The sequence below is a fragment of the Tachysurus vachellii genome, chromosome 2 (genome assembly GCF_030014155.1).
Source record: "Tachysurus vachellii isolate PV-2020 chromosome 2, HZAU_Pvac_v1, whole genome shotgun sequence".
NCBI lineage: Eukaryota > Metazoa > Chordata > Actinopteri > Siluriformes > Bagridae > Tachysurus > Tachysurus vachellii.
In genome coordinates this window covers 36644277-36669995 of record NC_083461.1, presented here as the reverse complement: position 1 = coordinate 36669995, position 25719 = coordinate 36644277, and the positions used below count along the sequence as shown (strand labels likewise).

The 25719-nt window shown below is 41.3% G+C and overlaps 1 protein-coding gene across 2 annotated transcripts in view; it reads left to right on the top strand.

Moving 5' to 3' along the window:
• The window catches only part of spock3 (SPARC (osteonectin), cwcv and kazal like domains proteoglycan 3), a 29424-nt gene extending 15045 nt beyond the window's left edge, over positions 1–14379 (top strand). For both annotated transcript variants that reach the window (XM_060864539.1, XM_060864538.1), the window contains exons 3-11: positions 37–76; positions 1057–1159; positions 6306–6411; positions 6615–6720; positions 7071–7175; positions 7443–7661; positions 8599–8661; positions 9708–9845; positions 11928–14379. In XM_060864539.1, the coding sequence (XP_060720522.1) occupies positions 37–76; positions 1057–1159; positions 6306–6411; positions 6615–6720; positions 7071–7175; positions 7443–7661; positions 8599–8661; positions 9708–9845; positions 11928–12067 (1020 nt within the window). In that variant the 3' untranslated portion in view covers positions 12068–14379. The remainder of the gene's footprint in view (positions 1–36; positions 77–1056; positions 1160–6305; positions 6412–6614; positions 6721–7070; positions 7176–7442; positions 7662–8598; positions 8662–9707; positions 9846–11927) is intronic.
• The last annotated feature ends 11340 nt before the right edge of the window (positions 14380–25719 follow it).

The following is a 25719-nucleotide window of genomic DNA, read 5'->3' as shown; positions in this document are numbered from 1 at the left end:
ATGCAGTCATATACCTGATACTTATGCGTGTTTCAGGAGCCGGGATCATGGAACCCTGGGAAGCCGCTTGATCAAGGTACGTGAAACAAACTCAAAGGTCTACAGTGATATATATAAATCCTTCAGTCCTGGATTTAAAGCTGTACTCATTACAGCCTCACTGTTTAATCGAACACTAATATAATTTATTCTGACATTTTTATACGGTATATTAGAGATATATTACACAACTATTCAGTTTCCCCCAAGTTTTTTTTTCTTTTTTTTTAATTCACCTTTCTGCATTATGACATCACAATTTTTAGTTAATACACAGGTTACAAATTACACTTCCAGAATGAGTTTAATAGCATAATAATAATAATAATAATAATAATAATAACTAAGCTAGCATACAAACTTATATCTGTACGTCATATTACAAAGTTTTTATGACGTAGCAGCTTGTAAACTCAAAGAATCAGCAGCTTTTTAAACCGACAGCATGCAGCATGGCCCAATGAGCCACTTTCCTCAGACGGTTGGATTGATGCTGTTTAGAGTCTAGCATCTGGCATTTGGAGCTCTAAACTAGCCGAGTGGGACTGCTTAGCAGAGTGAAAAAACCTAGCGTAGAGGCAATTGTTAGAACGACTAGCAAATGTATTAGTCGACTTCTAATTAGCATTGTTTAGATTGTGTGTCAGTTTATTCCTGTGTCCCACTGAAATCAAGCATCAGTCCAGGGTTATTAGTGACACATATGCACATACACACACAGGCACTAAAACAAAGAAATTAAAGGCTTGTGAAGAGATTAGGTTTGAATAAGCTGCTAAAGCCAGTGCTAGATTTTGCTAAGACTTAAATGGGAGGTCAGAGACCATTATAAGTGTGTGTGTGTGTGTGTGTGTTAGCCTCTTATCATGTTTTTTCTTCTCACAATATGTTCTCTGTATTTTAAATACACACTTATTTCACCAGTCTATCTACAATCTATTCAACACGCCATAATATAAAGTGTGTGAATTTTTCTTTGATGTTATCTCTTTTCCGTCTTTTGTGTGTGCGCGATAGCTCTGGATCCTGCCAAAGACCCCTGCTTAAAGATCAAATGCGGCCGACACAAGCAGTGTGTGGCCGAAGACCACAAAACGCCAACCTGCGTTAGCCAGACGAGGTAATCATCATCGGTTTCCACGCTCAAACTCGAGCTATAGATTGCAGTGATAAACACCTCAATGACAATCTTGGACTCAGGTTGGATCATTTGCACGTCTCATTGCTTTAAGCCTTTAGTGAAAATTGACTTCAGGAGCAGAAATAGCTCCCGGTGGCAGGACTTGGCAGTAGCATATTATCTGTTGTGCTCTTCTAAACATAGATCTAAATATATAGACATCGACAATAACTCGCTGAGCTTCCATTTTTCCCGCACTGTGATTGGTCTATAGTTCGTTGAGAAAACAATCTAGCAGAAAATCGTTAAATTTTTCATGTCTGTTTGAGACGTTCCACAAAAAACAAGCTCAGTGCCCAATAAAGTCCAGTTCCCAAATATCCTTTAATAACCTGACACCAAATACTGAATAGCGTAATATTTTCTGGAAAATTTTGATACAGAGGTTCGTAAAACGGGGGGGCACGGTGGCTTAGTGGTTAGCACGTTCGCCTCATACCTCCAGGGTTGGGGGTTCGATTCCCGCCTCCGCCTTGTGTGTGTGGAGTTTGCATGTTCTCCCCGTGCCTCGGGGGTTTCCTCCGGGTACTCCGGTTTCCTCCCCCGGTCCAAAGACATGCATGGTGGGTTGATTGGCATCCCTGGAAAATTGTCCGTAGTGTGTGATTGCGTGAGTGAATGAGAGTGTGTGTGTGCGCCCTGTGATGGATTGGCACTCCGTCCAGGGTGTATCCTGCCTTGATGCCCGATGACGCCTGAGATAGGTACAGGCTCCCCGTGACCTGAGGTAGTTCGGATAAGCGGTAGAAAATGAGTGAGTGAGTGAGTGAGTAAGAAGTCGTAAAACGGTTGCATTTTAGTATATCATATATGAATAGATGAAAATAAAGATGAAGCCAGTGACGTAAATGCAGTCTACAATCCACCATTTTGTGAGGCTACGTTTTAACCACAGCACACCGTCAGTACTTCAGCATTGATACTTGAGCTTAACACTTATTCAGATTGCAAGACTTATTCAATACTTATACAATTGCAGTTGCGCTTGCCGAAGCTCCAGGACACGCTACAAAACACACAGGAAATGGCAAAGAAATCAAGCAGCAGGGTGGATATCAGATAAAAGTGACTTAATGTCCTTTTCTGCTACATTTAGTTCTAATAAATGACAACTGCAGATGTTCTTGAATTAAAAAATGAAAAAACGTAACTGAAAGTTCTAGCATTAAAAAAAAAAAAAAAAAAACGCTTTCTAACTCTAATGGAGTTACAGGATCTTTTGTGTCAGCTGATATCTGATTACAAAACTGAATCGATTAGGTCATTTCACGACTCCCACCGAGCAGACTTAGAGGGGCCTGGATGCAAATGCCGGGCATTTTTTTTTAAATAATTAAAGACTGAGTGCAGGAACAACAAAACAGTCATACAAATAGTGCAAATGTAAAATTAAACCCAGGGATATGCAAAGGTATTAGGACATTTACAGACCAAGGGATGTGCAAATGTATTGAGACATTCACAGCAACAGGGATTACAAAAGTATTGGAAAATTCACAAGTGCAGGGATGTGCAAAGGTATTGGGACATGACCGGGGATGTGCAAAAGTATTGGGACATGAACGGGGATGTGCAAATATATCTGAACATACAAACCTGGGCACGGCAGATAAAGGACCACAGAGAGCATCACTGTTAAAATAACATCACTGATCTTATGGAAGGAACTGAAACCAAGGGGCTTTAAAAGGCTGATCATAATAATAAAAAACAGACGAACATAAAGAAACGTCTGGTGACTGGCAGAGTGGGAGTGCTGGTGGTTGCTGAGAGTTGGAGTCCGTAGCAGCCATGTTTGTCAGCTGAAGTGAAACAGAGGCTGAGACATTACGTGACATTAAAGCTACAAAACACAGCTGAAAACCGGATCAAAATGCACTTTCCTAGCAAGGTTATAGCCACTTGTATCCACTCAAAGTTTGATAAACTGTCTCTTTTGTAGACAGAAAACCAAAGCAAAGCTAGCGTAAATAAAAACATTTCCATCTATTTTGGTCGAAAGCCTGATTTTGGTTTGCAGGTTTTTCCGTTTCCTTTCTGATTTACTTGTAACTAATTCTCCAGTCACTACATTTTGTCTAGATTCAGGACAAATAATCTCAGTAAAGCCTGTTTCAGGTTCCAGTTGTAACACCACAAAAATGTGGAAATGTTCAAGCACTGTGAGCTCGAGTCTTAATTTAAATTTCACGATAAAGTGCGATGTAAAGCATGAAAAAAAACAGCGCTGAATAAAAATAAAATGATTGCTCATTCTGAAAAACAGGTCAGCGGTGGATGACACGTTATACTTCCGAAGGTCTTACTAACACCAGGAGAGTTTTGCCGGTTTTAACACGTCGTGAAAAAAGAAAAAAAGAATAAAAAAGCATTACGGCTGGGACATTTGCATGTGAACATTACAGGTTAAATTGGTTTGACGAAGTGGAACCAGGCGTGCAGCAGAACACTGTAGCACCTCTGATTAGCATACATTATCTCTAAGTGAACAGCGATGAGAGAGAAAGAGAGAGAGAGAAAAGATGGGTTTCTTTTGACGACGTGTGATTATGTTCTCTGGAAGACATTAAGAGCAGCTCCGCATGTTCTGCAGACAAGAGAGTGCTTTATTTCTAAAGGAAAAATACAGTCATCTCCAAGCAAGGGTGCTCTGACATGAAAAAACAAACAATACAACCTTACTGTAACGAACGCTTCAGGGGTTTGACATGTCTTCCTCAGAACCTTGTGGACCAGAGGATTCAGGGATAGGTGATTTTTCTCAAGGACACGACGACAGAGTGTTAACTTAAACGCTCTGAACCTTCTGGGTAAAAGCCATGTTCCAATTTCAGGAGCCTGAATGCACCGGGACTAGTGCTGAAATCTCGTTTACAGATTAATGACAGTCACAAAGTCTCCAGAGGCGATCAAGAAAAAATAAAGAAAAGCATCATGAATCATGAGTCCAGGAGATGATCATTTAGGAACCATCATTTGTGAATTATTTTCTAGGATGTGAGTGTGAGTGATCACTATCTGTTATTCGCTGTGGCAAAAATCTGCCTAGCAACCGAAGGTCCTCACAACAAAGGTTGTGAGTTCAGTGAGGATCGTTTTGGGTTCTAAACAGTGATTGAGGCCATGTCCACACTAATCCGGATATATTTGTAAACGGAGTTTACGTCTAAAAACGCTCCGCGTCCACATTATCATTTTCAAACGCTTCCCTAAAGTTGCTCATCCACACTGAAATGTATGAAAACGCTTACATCTCCCTACTGCGCATGAGTAAAGCTTCGACCTGCGTCATTTCCGCTAGGCGTTTATTTACTTTCGACTGCATCACATGACTAAAAATGCGTCATAGTATTCAAAAGCCTCCGTCTTCACAGTCCACACTAAGACGCAAAGACGGCGAATTTATCAAATTTATCCACTTTGGAGGGCGTTTTTCAACAGCTACGTTTTCGTTGACTTAAAACGCTGTCTCAGTGTGGACGAAAGGCCAAAACGGAGAGAAAAATATTTTCAAACAAAAACATATTAGTGGGGACATGGCCTAAAAATGACAGTGGCTTTGTTTGAAACACTGAGAGAAAAGGTGGTCCTCACAAAACTGTCCCAAGTCAAGGTCCTCACAAGTACCTACACATATACATGTGTGTGTGTGTGTGTCTGTGTGTGTGTGTGCCCGAACAAGGAACAACAAGGCAAGGGTTTACGAGGTAGGGTAGAATACGAGGCACAGAAACAACATAAATTTGGCAAGACTTCGTACAGACTAAATGTTTTGACCGAGCAACAAAATATCAATGTGGTCTGATATTAGTCACAAGTTCAATAAGCAAATTTTATAATTATCCTTATTATTCATCCTGGATGATGATTGGCGGGCTAAAGTGGCAGGCTAATGCTAAAGTTTCTGTAGTTGACTCAATTACCGATTGAACATAAAGATGAAAACAATACCTAATAGCAAATATCTAGCTATAGATAAAGTCATTCTAACATGCTAATTCTTAAAATTGATTGTTTCCACTGATATGTTTAGAGGCAGTTTAACACGTATAGCAAGTTCATATGAAATTCACAATTTTCTCTATTAGTCTTTTTTTTTTTTATTAAATCTAGAAATTTCTACAGATTTTAATTAACAGCATGCAGATTTTAAGAGGGTGGTGTAGACCCTCAAAACCTTAGCTATCTAGCTAGCTCAGGTAAACACAGAAGAACAAGATCGTGCGAAATTGTCTATTGTTTACTGAAAATGAAAAATGAGAGGACTCTTTCCCAGTTCGCTTCTAAACAGTTGTCAACAGCAATTGTGGCCACACAAACAGCAACAGGAAGTGTGCCGAGTGTGAGCGCATAGCATGGCAATAACCAGAGGCTGCTAATGATCTGATGAAAGAAGGGAACGGGGGAAGGAACAAGCGAGGGTGAAATGAAAGAGTCGGGCTCTCGCTCCGTTATCTCTTCCACTTTTCATCACACGCTGTTTTGCCTGAGAGTGACGCATCTTGACGCCAAAAAAAAAAAGACAGAAAAAAAGAAAATGATTCTCCTGTTTAAAGTCGTTCGAGCAGAAATAGACCTTCGATGCTTTTGGGACCGAACCCTTATCTTTGTTCACGTGACATTACGTTGCCAGCCTAAACGAACATGTCAACGATTAAGTCAATACTGAAGCGAGGAAATTTATTCACCTTCATTCTCAGGCTAAAACGACGTTATATGACGGCAAGCCTTGAAATAAACATCTAGTATGAATAACGAGGTTTATTAATGCACAATAACGATGCCAAGAACTCGCCAGGAGGCTAAACACAAGACAGACTAATTAAGGGCTAAATGCAGTACAGCTGGAAACAAGATGTAAACATAACAGGGACACAATGAAAGGACGGGGCTGAGATGAGACAAAATCAAAAGAACCCAAACAAGGTCAGGGGGGAGAGAGAGAGAGAGAGAGAGCAGTCTGACAATTCAGCATCTTACAAAATAGCACTTAATTCAACACAGCCTATTATTTTCTCTAACGTAACTTAATATGTAACCGTCCATCGTTTGCTCTTCTTCTTCTTTTCCTCTAACCATCTCACAGCCTAAAGAGCACAAGTTTCAAGCCTGTGCTGGTGAAGTGTAAGAGATGTCCGCTGACACGTCCTGCACCGGTGTGTGCGACAGACAGACACACTTATTCCACCAAGGTAGAATACGTACACACACACACGCACACACACACACACACACACACACACCTTCTGATTTCAATTTCTGTGTGCATGTGTGTGTGATTTGCATTTTTTCCAGGATATTTTCCAATACATAATCAAAATGTTCATTTTTTACACATGTATCTCTCTCTCTCTTTCTTTGTGTGTGTGTGTGTGTGTGTGTGTGTGCATGGTAGTGTCAAATGGAGTATCAGGCATGTATCTCTGCAACACAGATTGCAGTGAAGTGTTCAGGACAGTGTCCATGTGTGTCAGAAATAAACAAAGCTGTGGAGAAGAAAGGTACACATACACATACACACACACACACACACACACATGTTGTCTTTATACACTACATCATTCATTTATGGCTTATCTTTCAACAAACTGTTTTTATTTTTCCTATTTTTAAGCACTCTGTATGCCTTAGACAACTTATTAAAAGTTGCCAATCTTCTCGTGTGAGTAAAAAGAAATCTAGGGAGATAAAAAGCACAGCTGAAACACACATGATGACCAACAGCATCAAGTTGTCATGCCTTTTAGGTCACAGAGTTGTACAGAGAACCTAGTCAGAAAATTGTGTGTGCGTGTGTGTGTGTGCGTGTGCGTGTGTGTGTGTGCCTGTGTGTGTGCGTGTGTGTGTGTAGAGTGCAGTGATGCTGAACTGAACAAAGTGGCAAGCAGATTGAGAGACTGGAGCAGAGATGTGTACGAGAGCGGCAAGAAGCTGAAGCTCTTCAAACCAGAAATGAGTACGTTATGATCCAAATCTGTTGTCTCTTATTTACACAAAAATGAACCACAGCCACAGAGGGATTTAATTCGATGACTCTCTCTCTCTCTCTCTCTCTCTCTCCCTCTCTCTCTCTGTCTCGCTCTCTCGCTCTCTCTCTCTCTCTCTCTCTCTCTCTCTCTCTCTCTCTCTCTCTCTCTCTCTCTCTGTCTCCCTCTCTCACTCTCTCCGTGTCTCTCTCTCTCTCTCTCTCTCTCTCTCTCTCTCTCTCTCTCTCTCTGCTCAGTGGATGTGACTAAAGCACCTGTCTGTAAAGGTTCCCTGGATTGGATGTTCACCAGACTGGACATAAACTTTGACCTTCACCTTGACCAATCAGAACTGTCCAGCCTCATCTTGGAGAGGGAAGACGCGTGCACAAAGACCTTCCTCAGGTCATGTGACCTGGGCCGAGACCAGCTCATCTCCAGCAAAGAGTGGTGCTCATGTTACCAGAGACACCTGGGTAAACAAATCCCCTTCTACTAGTACACTAGCAGTACAACCTTCTCAGACATTTTCAGTCAGTGTAAACTAAAGAATAATTTTCTGGCTGTGAGTCTGATCTAAAAATGAGTCAGGACTCCGTTGGCTTCATTAGAAAGAGACGTGCGACCATTTACTTTGAAGATAGACGCATTTGTGTGGAGAAAAAAAAAAGGTCTGAGTGTCTGCTTTCATATGAGCTTCATATTAACCACCACTGGGATGTGAGACATGACAAAGGGTTTGAGTTTTGTTTTAACAAACTATAGTATATTAGCAGATCTGAATATTCGCGAATGAACGTTTTCTTCCACAGACATTAGCGAGAGCATGTAGCGGAGCGCTAGTCTATAGTGTAGGAAATATTATCATTTGATTTTACAAACTGATAGATTTATTTCTTCTGATTCATGAACAATTGTGTACCAAAATGTTTAGGAAGCTTGTAAACATCATGAAAACATAATGTTTGGGCTAGCATCTAGCATATACTGGATTATTTGATTATTTTTGCTTTTTGTGAACTCAGCAGCACTAATAGTGGTGGTACGGAATAATGCACAGAACTGTATAACGAAACGAAAAGTGAGAAGTGAAGCTGGGGCTGATTTCTTTCTACCTGAGTCTGTAGCTTCATGAAGACATAAGTGATGATCGTGTCCGAAGATTAGACACAGTGACATGCCCCCTAGATCACATAGACCTGTAATAAACGTTGCAAAGGTCAGATTATTTCTTTTTTTGTGAGTTTTTTTCCTCAGAATGCTGAGGACAGATGACAGAACCATGTCACACAACACACTCAATCCTGATAGTTTCATTGCTTAGTTAATGATAGATGTCCGATTCTAAGATTTTATGCCGTCGCTGCTTATGTTGTTTGTCCTGATTTGAGATTTCTGTATCACTTATTTTAGAGTCTCCCTGCCAGTCAGAGATCACGAACATCCACAAACAGCAAGCTAGGAAGAAACTACTGGGTAAGTAACACACACACATTCTCTTTCATATATCGTCGCTGTCGGGCGGAATCCTCGTATCTCCAAAACCGTTATTTTTCAGGAAATAAAAAAAAACGCCGTACCTTATCTGCACTGCAGTAAATTCCTGTCCTCAGACGAGCACCAGAACTAGCGGGGGTCAAGATTTTTTTTTCTTTGAGCCCAGTGTTTTGAAGACATTTACCTCAGAAGACGTGTTGATTCGTTGCGACTCTTCTTGAGGAGAAATATGCCGTGAAGCTCTCCCGCTGAGTGAGGAAGAGGTGGACAGTTGAAGTGTCCAATGGAGTTATGAGATTTGCGCTCAAGCTATTTTCAAGACTTTAGATTGGTTAATAACTTGTAAAAATAACAGACCCACGTGGGGACTGACCAATAGCATCGATATGTGAAAAAATATGAAATTGACCAAATTTGGACATACGAGGTTTCCGCCCGACAGCGACAATGTGCTTTCATATATGTGTGTGTGTGTGTGTATATATATATATATATATATATATATATATATATATATATATATATATATATATATATATATGAAATAGAGAGAGAATTATTACTGCTAAAGAAATACTTTCTGTGCCTAGAAAATCTAATGTAAATCTGTCTTAGGCGATACCTCAGATGAGCACATGCAGCACACATGCATTGAAATGCTATGATTTATTCATAGAAATGCAATTACAACTGTGTAACACACAGCCAGCTTAGCACGAGTGCGATTGCTTTAAATTTTTCAGCCACGCCGGAAAAATAACATCTTCCCACAGAAATCCGTCTCGGTTTGAGTTTTGGGGCCAAAAAGGAGCAGCTCTGTGTGCGTGTCAAGCTACACTTAATTCCCTCGCATGAGGCGACAATAGCTGCAGGCATAGATGAAAAAAAATCACGAAGTGTATAATATTATTATGTACGTATTAAAGGCTCATGATGTGATGCAGCGAGAGTGCAAGTTGTCTGTTCTGGTCTGTTGGCTGGTCGCTTTTCCTGATTTTAAGTAACCTATGTATGTGCACGTGTAGGTCAGTTCGTCCCCTCCTGCGATGAGGACGGCTTCTATAAGCCTCACCAATGCCATGGCAGCAGTGGACTGTGCTGGTGTGTGGATCGCTATGGAAACAAGGTCGCCGGGTCACGCAGGATGGGACCAGCCGAATGCGGTGGGCAAGCTCTAACTATTCTAAGTTGCCTATAGGTGTGAAAAAATCGTGTGTGTGTGTGTGTGTACTCATAGGGGTCTGTCCACTACAACCTTCTAAAAAAGGTCACATGATCTCAATAGAAATACCCATGTTCATGCAAGGTTCCAGAGTTTGTCACAGATCAAACCCACTCAAACATTATCTAGGGTGTTATAAAAAACAATATCAACCTGGGTTTGATCATCTGACTGGGCACCATCAACATAGCCACACCACTAGAGGAAGCTATCCACCAAAAGGCATTAGTCAGAGAAGCTAAGAAGAGGCCTTGGTCAACTCTGAAGGCAGTGAAGAGATCCACAGCTCGGATGGATAGAGATAAGCACGGGACAAGCGTAACATGGAGACACTCCACAGAGCTGAGTTTAATGGAAGCCTGCTGAGAAGAAAGTCATAAGTGGAGCGACCCAATTGTAACTACACAAATGTGTGTAGTTTTTATTCTGACTAAATGTTGTGCTTCTCTAAATTGCCTTAAAATATCCGTTAACCATTGTTAGATATTGGGTGGCGATGTACCTCATCCACAGCAGAACTCTCGACAGATCTGTGACTGAAGATCTAGACAGGAAGCACAAAAGCTTGGTTAGGTTAAGCAACGAGCTGTCGTGTTCAACATGGTGATGTTTGAGCAAACATGAACTCCATCATGAGTCAGTGGAACTCTACCTTGAATCATTTCAACTCAGTTTTGACTTTTTGTCAAATTCCAACTTGACTCATTTGAACTGAATGAGGAGTCATTGGAACGCCATCATGAGTCGTTTCAAGTCAGTCTTGACTCATTGGAACTCAGATGCTGACTAACTGGAACTAAATTTGACTGATTTGAAATTCATGGTCACTCTTTTAAATCTGCTCTTGACTAATTGGAAGTCTGATTTATTTGAACAACAAACTTGACTCATTTGAGCATGATCTTGACTCAGTTCAACTTAATTTTGACTCGATCTTGACTCGATTTGAACTCGATCTTGACTCACTAGAACTTGTTGACTCATTTAAACTCCAACTTGACTCATTTGAACTCGATCATATCTCATTGAAACTCAGTGATTCATTTGAACTCTATCTTGATCTTTGTGAGGAAATGCCAAGAAACCTATGATCGGTCTCAACCAAAAAACAAGCCAAGAACCTCCTTAAACTATGGGTTCTCCCAGACAAGCACTACCTCTTACTGCTACACACCAAGTGCTTAGGACTTTAACTTGCCTGGCTTACATTCTTATTCTAATGGACAGTGGAAATCTCTACAACCATGTTTGGATTGATACAGGTTAATCCTGCAAGGATAAGACCAAAACAAATCCTAAATTTAACTAGTAATTTTTGAGAAAAAGTCCCTACTGGCAAACTGACAAACAGACTATGTACAAAAATCTAGCCAACAATATGTGCATTGAGTTTCTCAAGGAACATCTCTGTAGGAAGCTACTGGAAGAAAATGTCAATTTCAGACATTGCAGTGACTTTGACCCTGTTTGGATCACTTCCTAAATCAACTCAGTTCATCTTCAGGTTTTTGGGTTGCTGTGCACATACCTTCAAACATCACAGAGTTTCAGCCAACTTATCCAGAGTGACTTACAATTTATTTCAATTTATACAACTGAGCAATTGAAGGTTAAGGGAGGAGCAATGGCAGCTTGGTGGACCTGGAATTTTAAACTCATGACCTTCCAATCAGTGGTCCAACGCCTTAACCACTAGGCTACCACATCCCTTGTAAATGAGTTCTCAATCATGTACGAGACTTCTCTGTTCAGACGAGGCCGAGATCCCCATAATGAAGCATGGTGGTGGGAGCACCATGTTGTCGGAATACAGTTTCTTAGCAGGAACTAGGAAGCTTGTCAGGACTGAGTGGAAGATTGCTGCAGCCAAATACAGGGCAATCCTAGAAGATTGAGACTTGAGCATATCCCAGATTTCAGCCTGATTGTAATGATGTACTGCAGTGTATTGTTAACATTGTATGAATAAAATCTTGTCCCACAAACCGCGTGTACATGTGTACATTTGTGTGTTATTTTGCAGCATTGGAGGGTTCAGGAGACTTTGGGAGCGGGGACTCTTTGCTCTCTGATGACGAGGACGACGTCGTCCTGAACGATCAGGAGGACATGGGAGACGACGAGGAATACGACGACGACGACGACGACGGCTACTTGTCGTAATCAACGTTATGTGGGTTTTTTGTTTGTTTTTTTGTTTGTTTTTTCTAAAAGAGGAAGGAGAAACCAAAAGCACGATTTTAGGCATCACTTGTAGAAATGAAGTACTAATATTACTAATGGCTTAGATAAAGGTATATTTCCCTCTCGCTGTGTAACATTTGTATTTTACAGAAAAAATATAGAACCGATTAATACAATGCATTTTATTTTTGTTATTCTTATGTGGCTGGACGTTTTTGAAAGTGACTCTGCTGTATTCCTTTGGCAAGGAAGTAGGAATGATCTCACACACACACACACACACACACTCACACATACACACAATGACAGAATTTCTTCTACTTCCATGTGTGTCCTTGTTTTTCTGTACCTTACAGACTTCGTTGCAACCTTTTATCAGTTTATAGTTACCTTTACCGTTGTCCATGAAAAAAGTAAGTTCTTCTAATCACTTACGTTACAGCAGCTGTAAATAGGCGTTCCGTCACTGTTTTATTTTCTCTCTTTTAAAACGAATAAGACAAAAATAAAATGCAGCATTGATACTAGAGACTCCTTCCAAATAATTTACAATGTACATGTATGGCGCTTCTTTCTCTCTGTTTATCACAGTAAAGTAATAAGGAACATGTAGAACTCTCGACACTAAACGAATGATAAGGGATGCCTCTAGCCACCAACAAGACATTTGACCCTTTAAACATGAGATTCTTTCAGAAAACACTCATGTCAGGAGGCACGATTTACAGATCAAGTCAACTAGCTGAGAAAATTAGCATAACTCAAAAATGTATTTAATTATTAAGTTGAATTAGCAGACATTTGGCGGCTAAAAGATCTTGTTTGCCAATAGCAGAGTGAGAAACTTTACTTAGGTATAACTGCATATTTTCAGGAGGATTTGCACTTTTACAGCATTTGGCAAAACAAAAGTGCAAATCCTCCTGAAAATATGTTTTGGTCTGTATGAGACTAAAGTTAAGGTTTGTCTGAATCTTGATTCATTTGAACTTTGTCTTGAATAATCTGAACTCCATCATGAGTCAGTGGAACTCTACCTTGAATCATTTCAACTCAGTTTTGTTCAAATTCCAACTTGACTCATTTGAACTGCATGAGGAGTCATTGGAACGCCATCATGAATCATTTCAACTCAGTCTTGACTCATTGGAACTCAGATGCTGACTAACTGGAACTAACTTTGACTGATTTGAAATTCATGGTCACTCATTTAAATCTGCTCTTGACTAATTGGAAGTCTTTTATTTATTTGAACAACAAACTTGACTCATTTGAGCATGATCTTGACTCAGTTCAACTTAATTTTGACTCGATCTTGACTCGATTTGAACTTGATCTTGACTCACTAGAACTTGTTGACTTATTTAAACTCCAACTTGACTCATTTGAACTCGATCATATCTCATTGAAACTCAGTGATTCATTTGAACTCTATATTGACTCATTGGAACTTGTTGACTCATTTAAACTCCAACTTGACTCATTTGAACTCGACCATATCTCATTTAAACTCCAACTTGACTCATTTGAATTCGATCGTGACTCATTTAAACTGATTAGAGAAACACTAAAAACACAAATGCTACAAATGGGCTAAATAAAAGAAAAAAAAAAACATTGAAGTACCCCTTTAAAACAGAGTGTTACGCAAGAGACACATTGGCTGATGAGATACAATAATAATCACACACACACACACACACACACATACACACACACAGGCATCTGTGTTTGTGCTCCAGCTTTTGAAGGCGACGCCAAACCTGAGATCAGACTCACTGGAGCGTTGTGTGTGTCTCTCGCTCACACACATGCACACACTCACTCACACACACATACACACACTCACACACACACACACACACAGTATTTTGTTGTTATGTGTCATCTGTTAGTTGTCCTGAGATGTACAGTGCCTTTGAGTAGAAGAGAAAGAAACTTCTAGGGAATTTTAGCCTACAGGGTTGTTTGGTTTTGTTAATTTTTTTCTTTTTCACCTCCCTGTATTCCTCTGTGTGTGTTTCTGTGGACCGTTTATATATTTCAACTGACAGAACGTACAAAAAGTTCCAGATGTTCAATAGCTATGTCTCACTTCATGATCTTTTGATTTGATCCGGAGTTCAATTTAGTTGCGTTTCACGTTCGCGTCCACGTCAGAACAAAATAGAGAAACTAGAAAAAATAAATCCCCTTATGCACATTTTTCCAGCTGTTTTGTTTTAGAAATTCCAAATGCATTTTTTACAGTGTACGTAATATTTGCTGAAATAAAGTTCTATCAACCTGAATTATGGTAATTGTGTTTGTGAGTATGGTCAGTATTGCATTATGTATTAACACAGTGTAAATATTTTATGCTGGTCCTCATCAGGCTCCTGGAAGATCAGCACACACACACACGCGCGCACACACACGCACACACACGCACGCACACACACGCACACACAAAAAAGCAGGGATGTTTGAGGACGTTTGAGTTTCATCATTACAGCCCAGTGGCTTATCTGTCTGTCAATGTGTGTGTGTGTGGTGTGTGTGGAGGATTATGGCTCTTTCGGGCACTTTCATCTCTCAGTGCAATTAAATTACCCCCCCAAAAATGGAAATCACTGACCTGGAAACAGTGCAGAGAGAGCCAGTGGCTAACGTGCACACATACACACTTCCTTAATGTGTGTGTGTCTGTGCATGTGTGTGTGTGTGTGTGTGCGTGTGTGTGTGTCCTTGTGGGTTTCCTCAGTACAAGGAAAAAGCTGGATAAATAAAAAATGTTTTCCTTTATTACCTTTTCGCTTTCCTGTAAAAGAGAACATGACAAAACGCCTGCTGATTTTGGACCTTGATCAAAATACACACACACACACACACACATGTTTGTCGTACTATTCTAATAAGGACCTTCCATTGACATTATTAATGCAGCTAATTACTGCTACCTGCAACCTCATTAACCAAAAGAAAATTTTGGGTCTCGTTTTTTTTGTTTTGTTCAGTTTTTGTAGAAAAAAGCTTCATCTTAAGGACCAGCTAAATGTCCCAAAAGGCTAGAACTATCAGATATTGCTATCGTTGTGGGGATATTTTATCTTCATCAAATATACCCCCTCTCTCTCTCTCTCTCTCTCTCTCTCTCTCACACACACACACACTCACACACAATTTATCTCTTTACAGTATATCATGAACCTTGATTCACACTTCTGTGTGTGTGTGATAAGAAGACAGGAAGAACCGGGAGGTGAACAGCATCCAGAGATCCTTATTAAAACAACCAAAGACACATTTATCCTGTCGGTTTTCCAGCAGAAAGCATGATCAGATTCACGCATCCACTTTGGATTGATGGCTCATTTCAATATATTCACGATTAGATATCCGAACTAATCAAATCCGTGTGTTTCTTTTTCTTGGCATGAAACATGAAGTTCCAGATTATGATACAATCTGGGTGTTAGACCAGGTTATTTGTTGCAGATGTCCAGGTTGCTCGCCAAGCTCACCTCCAGTTCCTGTCTATAGTGAAATACTTTTCTGTTAAGAGCAGGTGCATGGAGTGTTTATTTGCGTTACTGTACAGCTGTAAACAAGGTGTTTCCAAATGCGATTTTCTTCCTGTTGTCTGACGTGATCGTCTGATAGCCGACGTGTATCTTGACATGAATCTGAATCACGATTGGATAACTGCGCGTGCAGGTGTTCCTAATAAAGTGGCAGGGCAACATTCTGTGTTCCAGATACGATTACCCCCCTCCCCCCATTGTAGCTGATGGTTTCAGCTGTAGCAATATATAAGTACAGTAGAATCCAATCACTAAGCTGTCAGTGGTCCACTGAACCGTGACAGCCTGTTAAATTTCTCTACCACGTCTTTATCATTAATGAGAATTAAAATGGAAATGGAAAACACCCACAGAAGGGATAATGCGAGCTGCTCAAGGGTGCAACAGTGGGGTCCGTTATATCGAACCCGGTTCTCGATCCCGCTGAGCAGTCTGGCGGTCTGATGTTCGTTTGTGTCAGAGGACGACGGTGCTTCAATATTTATCGAGAACTTGAGAGGCGTCAGTGCCTTGGGTTGGGTCTTGGGTTGCTGTGGCCTTGCTTCAGCAGATAATCTCCAGGGTGCCTCGCAGATTGCAAGCTCGTGCACTATTCTGCTCTACTGTGTTGTAGTAATAGTGTAAGGAGTGTTGGAAAATTCCAAAAAGAAGAAGTGCATTTTAAGTGAACTTCATGCACTCCACTCGCAGGTTTGCCTACATAAAGAAAGAAGGGGCGGGGCTACCAGGCGCTGGTGCTGGATAAGAAAACATTTCAAGATGGCCGCCGACGACGGCAACATCAGCGATTAGTGATTCCGTTTAAAAGAGATCACATGACCACCATAGTTCTTCTTAACCTTCTATTGATTCACAGTGTCACATTTTGGAGAGGTTTTTTTAATCACTTTGTAAGAGTCAAACAGCCAACTGTGATTTTTTTTTTAAGGTAAATGGGAATTTGTTTGACTTTTCCTGAGGGTATATAGATCTTATAGCTATATAGGTGTGTGTGTGTGTGTGTGCGTGTGTGCATGTGTGAAATCATCTGAACCTTTAAACCAGAATTGCTTAGCAACTAGCGAGGAAACTGAAGTAGTGGCTAGCGTTAACGGCAGCACACTCATACCTTCACCCGCATTTCAAAAGTAATGCTGCTATTACAATAAAAATAAACTGCACCTCTAGATACCAAAAGCACTGAAAGATATGGTTTATTCCTTCACTCATAATTTGCCTCAGATGAAAAAAGTCTGCCTAAAAAAAGGCAGTTAGACCATAAACGCAACGAGTGACTGAAATAAAACGACATGCAGCTACAAGCAGGCTGCAGGCTTAAAACAATGCTGCTTAGACTACAGACTAGTAGAACTTTTATCAGGGTCAAGTGGAAAAGTGGCGATACTGTTGGCTCTGATTGTCTAAAACTGGCAGTCTGACAAACTCAAGACTTTTACAAAGCATTTTCACCTGAGATCCCTTCCATTCATTCTTCATCCATCCATCCATCCCTTCACATTTCTGTATATCTTTCTTATCCTACACAATATGACAGGGAAGCTGGAGCTTATCCAACATTGGTTAGGGAGCAAGGCACATGGTGGAGACCGTGGACCGAGTTATCACAGTGCACAATCACATACAACTTAGAGATGCCAAAGTTGGACTGAAGGAAGAACCCATGGAGATGCCCCAAAGTACTGTAACTACACACACTACACACACAGGGCAGAACCATGGACAACCACGCTAACTCCTAATCCAACATTCCTCCCATATGCTTCCAAAAAATATTAAATTTGTTGGGTGGTTGTTGTTGAGCTTCCACCCTAAAACTTATATTAACACAAGACATAATGCCACATCAACATTGGGTTTTGACTAAAAATGGCCGGCGAGGACTCCTTTACCCAGCAGCCTCAGACATTTGAGATTTGAGAATTCCACAATGCTGTAGTGAAAAATTCTTTCATCCTTTGTCTCATTGTGATAGTAAAATTAAAGGTAACACTGCATAACGCTGGAATATGTTCATACTGTAGGATGTGGGAATGTTCTGCTGGGTGAAGACACACACACACACAGTGAGATAGTGAGTGGGTGCATAATGGTGGTTTTCCATTAATCTAGCAGGCACAGCAATAAAAGGTTATTAGCAGTAGAAAAAGAGCAGAATCATAAGGGTTTCAATAAACATGTGCCAGAAAGAGAGAGAGAGAGAGAGAGAGAGAGATGTTTGTGAAGGTTCTGTGTGGGGTTTGTGTCTACGCTTATCTTCCTCAAATCAATACAATCCATTTACTTAAAACCCCACATCCATTCATCAATACACTCACAGATAAGAGAAGAAGAAGCGAGACATCCTGAATGCAGTGTAATGGAAGTTGGACAGAGAGAGAGATGAGCTACAGGAGGACGAACGTCTGCGAGAATGAAGCGGATGTAGCAGAAAGAGATATCAAGACCAATAAACACACAATATGCCAAGCTCACAGAAAACACACACACACACACTCACTCATTCACTCACACAGGATTTGCGCCCAAACATGTAAAAACTGCTGAGCATCTTGGAATAAAGTTCTTCTTTACATCATTGTTTATTAAAGAATGAAAAAATTAAAAAAAAATAAGATAATAAAAAAGTATAAACTATAAGAAAACTATTAAAAACTATATAAAAAAAATATAAAAATATAAAAGGAGAAATAATGCATATTATTGGCAATGCAATAATGCATATATACATATGCAGAAATATACATATACATAAATTTGTGTGGGTTTTTAAATATTGTCCATAAAGTGTCCAAGTGAATTATGGTGTGTAAATAGTGTGTAAAGTGTATAAAGTGGGGGGCACGGTGGCTTAGTGGTTAGCACGTTCACCTCACACCTCCAGGGTTGGGGGTTTGATTCCCACCTCCGCCTTGTGTGTGTGGAGTTTGCATGTTCTCCCTGTGCCTCGGGGGTTTCCTCCGGATACTCCGGTTTCCTCCCCCGGTCCAAAGACATGCATGGTAGGTTGATTGGCATCTCTGGAAAATTATTAGTGTGTGAGTGTGTGAGTGAATGAGAGTGTGTGTGTGCCCTGCGATGGGTTGGCACTCCGTCCAGGGTGTATCCTGCCTTGATGCCCGATGACGCCTGAGATAGGCACAGGCTCCCCGTGACCCGAAGTAGTTCAGATAAGCGGTAGAAGATGAGTGAGTGAGTGAGTGAGTGTATAAAGTGGCACTGTGCTGTGCAAGTCCAGAGTTAAAGTGTCAGTGCAAGAAAAGGGGGATGGGAGGTGCATAGAACAATGGGGATGGAGAAAGAGGTCCAGTGCTAAATCCTGGGTGTCTCCTGGTTTAAGATCCTAATGGCCTGCGGAAGAGTTTCCCTGAACGCAACAAAGAAAAGAGCCCATTGTCGGGATGCTGAGAGCTTAAGCTGAGAGCTGGTGCCAAATTGATGATTATATGCTGCCACCTGGTGGCCACACACACGCGCACGCACACGCGCACACAAGTCTCAGACAAACAGGCAAATCCGTTATAGCCCACTAGAGGGCGCCAAAGCACTGCCTTTTAAACAGTCCAAATTATATGGTAAAATGTCTTGGAAGGTTTTGTGATGTTGATATTGAGCCCCCCGGAAGAGCTGGAGGAAGTGTCTGGGGAGAGGGAAGTCTTGGCATCCTTGCTTAGACTGCTGCCCCCGCGACCCGGCCCTGGATAAGCGGTAGAAAATGGATGGATGGATATTGAGCCATTAGATTTGAACCCAAGCTCAAAGCAGGCAATACAGGTGTGTTTTTGAATAGTTGATTTAACCTCACACCTGATTCCACCTGTGGTGAGGCTTCTGCTTGGCTGGAATGAAAACCTGCACCAACACCAGCACTTTCTGGATAAGATTGGACAGCTCAACAACCAGAGGGTATCTGACTGACATGTGAAACTGTAAATTCCCTGTAATAAGCTACCAGCTTGCAACCATAGAGCAATTGTTTAAGAAAAGCAGAGTAATTAGTCTGTAGAAAGAACTTTGTGATATTTGGAAATATCCAGCGTTTAGTAGATCTTCATGAAGCATTTACAGTACTGTGTTCCAGATGCATCAGACGTCCAGCCGACACTTTGTGGAGGTGGCATTTTAGGCTTAGACTATAGAGCTTGAACTTTGCAGCAACGCATAGACTGAACCATATTATCAAGTTCGCCGATTACACGACCGTGGTGGGTCTTCCGGGTGCCGTGTGTGTGTCTGTGCGTGCATGTCCATGTGTGCGTGTGTTTGAAGTGAGGGATGGCAGGGAATGGGGAAGTGTTAAGGGAAGGGAAACACATAGCTGGGAAATCAACAGCTGGACATGCTGTACGAGAAGCCGACAAACCGCAGGGGCTAAAGCTGCTGGGTCAGAGTACAGGTCCCAGGGCAGAGCAAACAGATCGTCAAAAAGCTCCTTCAGATGGTCCTGTTAACAAATCACACACACACAAACACACAAAAGTGTCACTGATGTAAAGATACAACTCTGAGCATTTGTGTATCGTGGCATCAGAAGACGTTAGACACTTACGATAACCTCTGTGAAACAAAGCGCTGCTGCAGGCTCCCACACATCTGCGTCCCACATGTTGACAAGTGCCATCAGTCGCTCCAAAAATGCTCCCCAAACTTTCAGAAAACAAAGACAACATAATCCGGTTATGCCATGTCTAATCAGGGTGAATAATATGGGAAAACGTTCAACATTCAAGCGTCACTTATAAATCTCTAGATGAGACACTTACTGTTTCAGGTTCTGAGCCGTTGATAACGTATCCGAAGACGACCAGCTCGTAAAACACGTCCACAAAGTTGTAGGGGTGGATCTGCACAAAGGAGAACAAATTTTAAAAAGAATTTCACATGACGAATACGTTACTTTACATATCGTAGTCCTGATTTCCGTGTTATCAAAATCTTTTATATTTACAGAGGCATCTGCAAACTTACGTTGGCCCCGGAGAGCTCCGCTGCAAAGGATTCCTGGTTAGATGGAGTCCTCAGGAATTGGATTAGAGCCTCGTAGGTCAGCCGCACATGACGTGCCTCCTGTTAAACAAAACAAATCTCTTATGACTCACTTTGGCCACGGTGTTTACCATAGCTACTTGATTTAAACCCAAACAAGAAGCAGCATGTAATCCGAAGCGTGTCGAGTTCTCTGTTAAAGATACATACATGGACCAATTGATAGTATTTTAGGGGAGAAAAAAAAAACAAAAAACAACACCTTGTTGTTAGCTGCTGGCAGTTGCGTCACAAACTTTTTCCGCACCGCAAACAAGAAGTTTTGATTGTGGATGCTGGCAAGCAGCGTCTGAATTTAGGATGACAAGAGGTATAAATTAAAACGACGCAAGCTTTACCTGCACTACAACAGCTGTTACACAGAGGTTTTACTCACCGCAAATGCTTGGCAGAGACCAGGGAGCTTCATGTCGACCTCAGTCACCCCAGATGGCAGCTAAGAAAAACGAAAAAGCTTAGTGTATGCCAAACACCAACGATACCGTTACACCGTTGAACCTTAGAGAGAACTGTACCTACCAACCTGGCATTGGAGTGAAAGACGCTGTCATCTAACTCCTAAATCGGGCTATTTCGCGCCTGGAAAAGGCTGGGAGCACAGTGAGAGTCATGTTTTTTGACTTCTCTAGTGCTTTTAACACCATCCAACCTGTGCTCCTGAGGGATAAGATGATGTACACGGGAGTGGACCATCATCTGTCTGCCTGGATATTGGACTGCCTCACAGACCAACCACAGTATGTGAGGACTCTGAGTCTGACATGGTTGTTTGCAACACTGGAGCCCAGCAGGGAACGGTTCTGGCCTCGTTCCTCTTCACCATACACACTGCAGACTTCATGTTCAGCTCAGCAACCTGTCACCTGCAGAAGTTCTCTGATGACTCCGCCATCGTCGGTCTGATCACAGATGATGATCACAGGGAGTACAGAGGGCTGATCCAGAACTGTGTGGACTACGGAGCTGCCTTCAGTTAAATGCAGGGAAAACCAAAGAACTGGTGGTGGATTTCCGTAGGCACAAAAACTTCATTACCACCAGTGAACATTCAGGGAAAGAACATTGTGAGAGTGGACTCTTACAAATACCTGGGTGTTCATCTGAACAGCAAACTGGACTGGACAGACAATACTGAGGCAATCTACAAGAAAGGGCAGAGCAGACTCTTTCTGCTGAGGAGACTAAGGTTTTTTGGAGTGCAGGGAAAGCTACTGAAGCTACTTTTTTTGACTCTGTGGTGGCTTCAGCCATATTCTATGGTGTGGTCTGCTGGTGCAGCAGCATCTCTACTGCAGAAAGGAAGATACTGGACAAGCTGATCAGGAAGGCCAACTCAGTCTTGGGGATTCCTCTGGACACTGTATGTAAAAACTGTGGACACTGTACATATCATTGCTGGAGAACGACTCTCACCCCCTGTATGAAACGGTTTCATCTCTGAGCAGCGCCTTCAGTAACAGACTGTTACATCCTAAGTGTCTGAAGGAGCGATACAAATGCTCATTTCTCCCTGATGCTATTAGAATTTACAATCAAAGCTGCTCCCAGTGAATCAGTCACCATAACTACACACTGTTATTACTGTTTAACTGTAATAATAACAATAACAAAGCATTTTAAACAACACGTGCAATTTTGAAAAACGTGCACTATTACTTGTGTCAAACAGTAGTTTTTACTTGAAGTTTGTTAAAAGTGACCCACTAATAAAGTAAATACATTAAAAATGAAATAAAATAAATTCTTAAGTCAAATTCATCAATTCGGTTTAGTATTTTTGCTGTAATTTGTAGCTCTATGCTAGTCCGCTAGCATAGCAACTAGCATTAGGCTAATTGGCGCCAATAGACGTTATCACTGATTAACTGGATAACATTAGACTGTAACTTCAACATGATTTATTGTAAAACAGTTACAGATTAAAGTCACATCCTTCTACCAGGATGAAGCTGAGGGTGGTCGTGATGAGCAAACAAGGTAAACAAGGTACCCTGCACGTGCACACATAGCGAAAAGCCTCGCAGCACAGTCGATCTCGTGCACATTCCAGGTCTTCAGTCCAGGCAGAAATCTTCTGAAATCCATCGTGTTTTCTTCTTTTTTCTTTCCTTGATAGTGTCGCAATGAGGCAAAGGCGAGTGAGGATCCAAATGCAGTTCACACAAAACAAGAAACAGGCAAACAGACAAAACAAGGCAGAACACTGAGCGAAACAGGAACATAGACACGAACACACCATATAACGACTAACACCAGGGAAGTGAACAAACAGAGTAGATATACCAAACAGGAACCAATCACAACGCAGAGACAATCAAAGACTAAGACGACACACCTGAGGGAGAGATGGAGTTCAATTAGTGTCCATGGTAACCAGTGAGTGGGCGGAGCAAACAATTAACAGCAAGGCAGACCAGCAGACAGAAACAGGGCAGAACACAGACAGACTCATTACAGATAGCTTGATAGACGATGTTGTTTGTTGATCCGTTGCTAAGCAGAAACTCAATGTTGCGTTTTGGTTTAAGATCGTTTGGAGGACCACGGCAACAGTTTAAACACAAATAATTATAGGAATTATTGGAATAATAATGAAAGAAAAAATAAAGAGTATACATATTTATATAATAATATCTATTTCTTTCTTTTTATTTTTATATATAAAATTTTATATATGTTACGTTAATTTTGGCTTTCGTTTCATGTTATGGTTTTCATGTCTCTTATTTTGTACCCTGCCTTGTATTGTTTGTGTCTTGCTTCCCTTGCCCTTATGTTCTATGGCGTAGTGTATGCGTCATGTTCTGATTGGTTGTTGTTAGTCATGTGTTACTGTTCTTTTTGTCATTGGTTCCATTGGTGTAATTAACCCTGAATGTTTGCCATGTTTTTTGTCGGTTGTAATTCCTTTATGGCTGTTGCCTGTGTTTGTGTTTCTTGTCTCGTTGTGTCATTGCTTTTCCCAGGATTACTTTGTGTTTTGTTTAAAAAAATCTTCACTTGCACTTGGATCCTCTGTCTCATCGATCTACGTTCGTGACACCCCTAATGTTCTGGCAGATAATGTCCAAGCAACGTTCCCAACAGTCAGGTCCAGATTTGCAGTGAAAGCCCTTCGTACACTAAAATGTCTGAAATTTATAATGATAGAAATGATATAACCTCAATGCAGAAACTTGTATATCGTCGCTGTCAGGCGGAATCCTCGTATCTCCAAAACCGTTATTTTTCAGGAAATGAAAAAAACGGCGTACCTTATCTGCAGTGCACAGGGTTTAGTCCGCGTTGCAGTGGATTGTCTTGCGCTAAATTCCTGTCCTCGGACGAACACCAGAACTAGCGGGGGTCAAGATTTTTTTTCTTTGAGCCCAGTGTTTTGAAGACATTTACCTCAGAAGACGTGATGATTCGTTGCGACTCTTATTAAGGAGAAATATGCCGTGAAGCTCTCCCACGGAGTGAGGAAGAGGTGGACAGTTGAAGTGTCCAATGGAGTTATGAGATTTGAGATCAAGCTATTTTCAAGACTTTAGATTGGTTAATAACTTGTAAAAATAACAGACCCACGTGGAGACTGACCAATAGCATCGATATGTGAAAAAATATGAAATTGACCAAATTTGGACATACGAGGTTTCCGCCCGACAGCAACGATATATTCCAAGGCAGCCAATAGTACATTCTCCCTTAAAATGTCAGATATACCTTAACTATGAAAAAGAAAGGGTGATTGATGTGAGGCTGGATGCAACTCTCTGGAGAACATTAGAAGTAGACACTGTGAGGTTTGGGGATGATACACAAGCGTACATGTTTTAAATTCTTTGCAAACGTGGTGATCAGGACAGAAGTAAGGGACTAAATGATGTCCTAGCAACCTCTCTTCGGTTCTCCAACAGTCTCTCTATGTGGCACAAAGTCTGTTGATGTTTGTGTGCATTTATTGACTTTGTACAAGCTTAGAGTGGCCTGAGTATTGGCTGTAGTCATGGACATCCACACTGTTCGCTGGAGTGCTGGTATCTTGTGAAGGTTGGTACTGAGCTTCGAGTAAATCCACACTGCATTGAAGCCTGTTAAATGACGGGTGTAGCACGGTGAGAAGGGACGCTAGGACAGAGTCACGGAGTCAGGAGTTTATTTGTTTTAAGTGGCTAGAGAGATGGTGAGGTGAAGGTGAAAGCAGTGCTACAGAGGAGTGCTGGAGGTACTGGAGCACTGCAGAGCTGTGGCTGTGCATCCACTCAGGAGCGGCGGTTGGCTGGCAAGCTGTAGAGGGCCGTTGTCTCTTTAATCCGGCGAATTCGGGGAAACAGAGGGACGGAACAAAATCCATCATTAGTCACCCGAACACATTCAAAAGCTTACCGCTCTAAGCACTGAGTCAGCCTTTTCTAGCTCACCTTCTCCTGGAGGGTGAAGAGTTAGAAGCTGATCCAGATTGGCGCGCTTTATGCCACCCCGCCGTCTAGCCACGATGTCTTTAGAACCACAAAGGATGTATTAAGTAACTATACATTTAAAATAATTACCAGAAAATAAGAATGTCAGCTCTAAGAAACATACTCAAGAAACTTGTCTTCTCAAGCAGAATGGGCCTGTTTGACAAAATTCAAGCTAGAAAAACCCCAGTTAAAGGTACCAGAAACATCCATTTTTTATATATTATTATCGCCCTGCAACCTTTTACATTTTTTACCTTTTCAATTACTGTATCTCATTAGAAATTAAATCGATTGTGCTCATGCCCATTTAGCTGTGGCAGGAAACTATCCTGATGAATATCCATGATTAAATTGGGAAGAAATCACTCTTAACTATTCATTCATTCATTCATTCATCTTTACCGCTTATCCGAACTACCTCGGGTCACGGGGACCAAGGCAGGATACACCCTGGACGGAGTGCCAACCCATCGCAGGGCACACACACACACACACTCATTCACTCACACAATCACACACTACGGACAATTTTCCAGAGATGCCAATCAACCTACCATGCATGTCTTTGGACCGGGGGAGG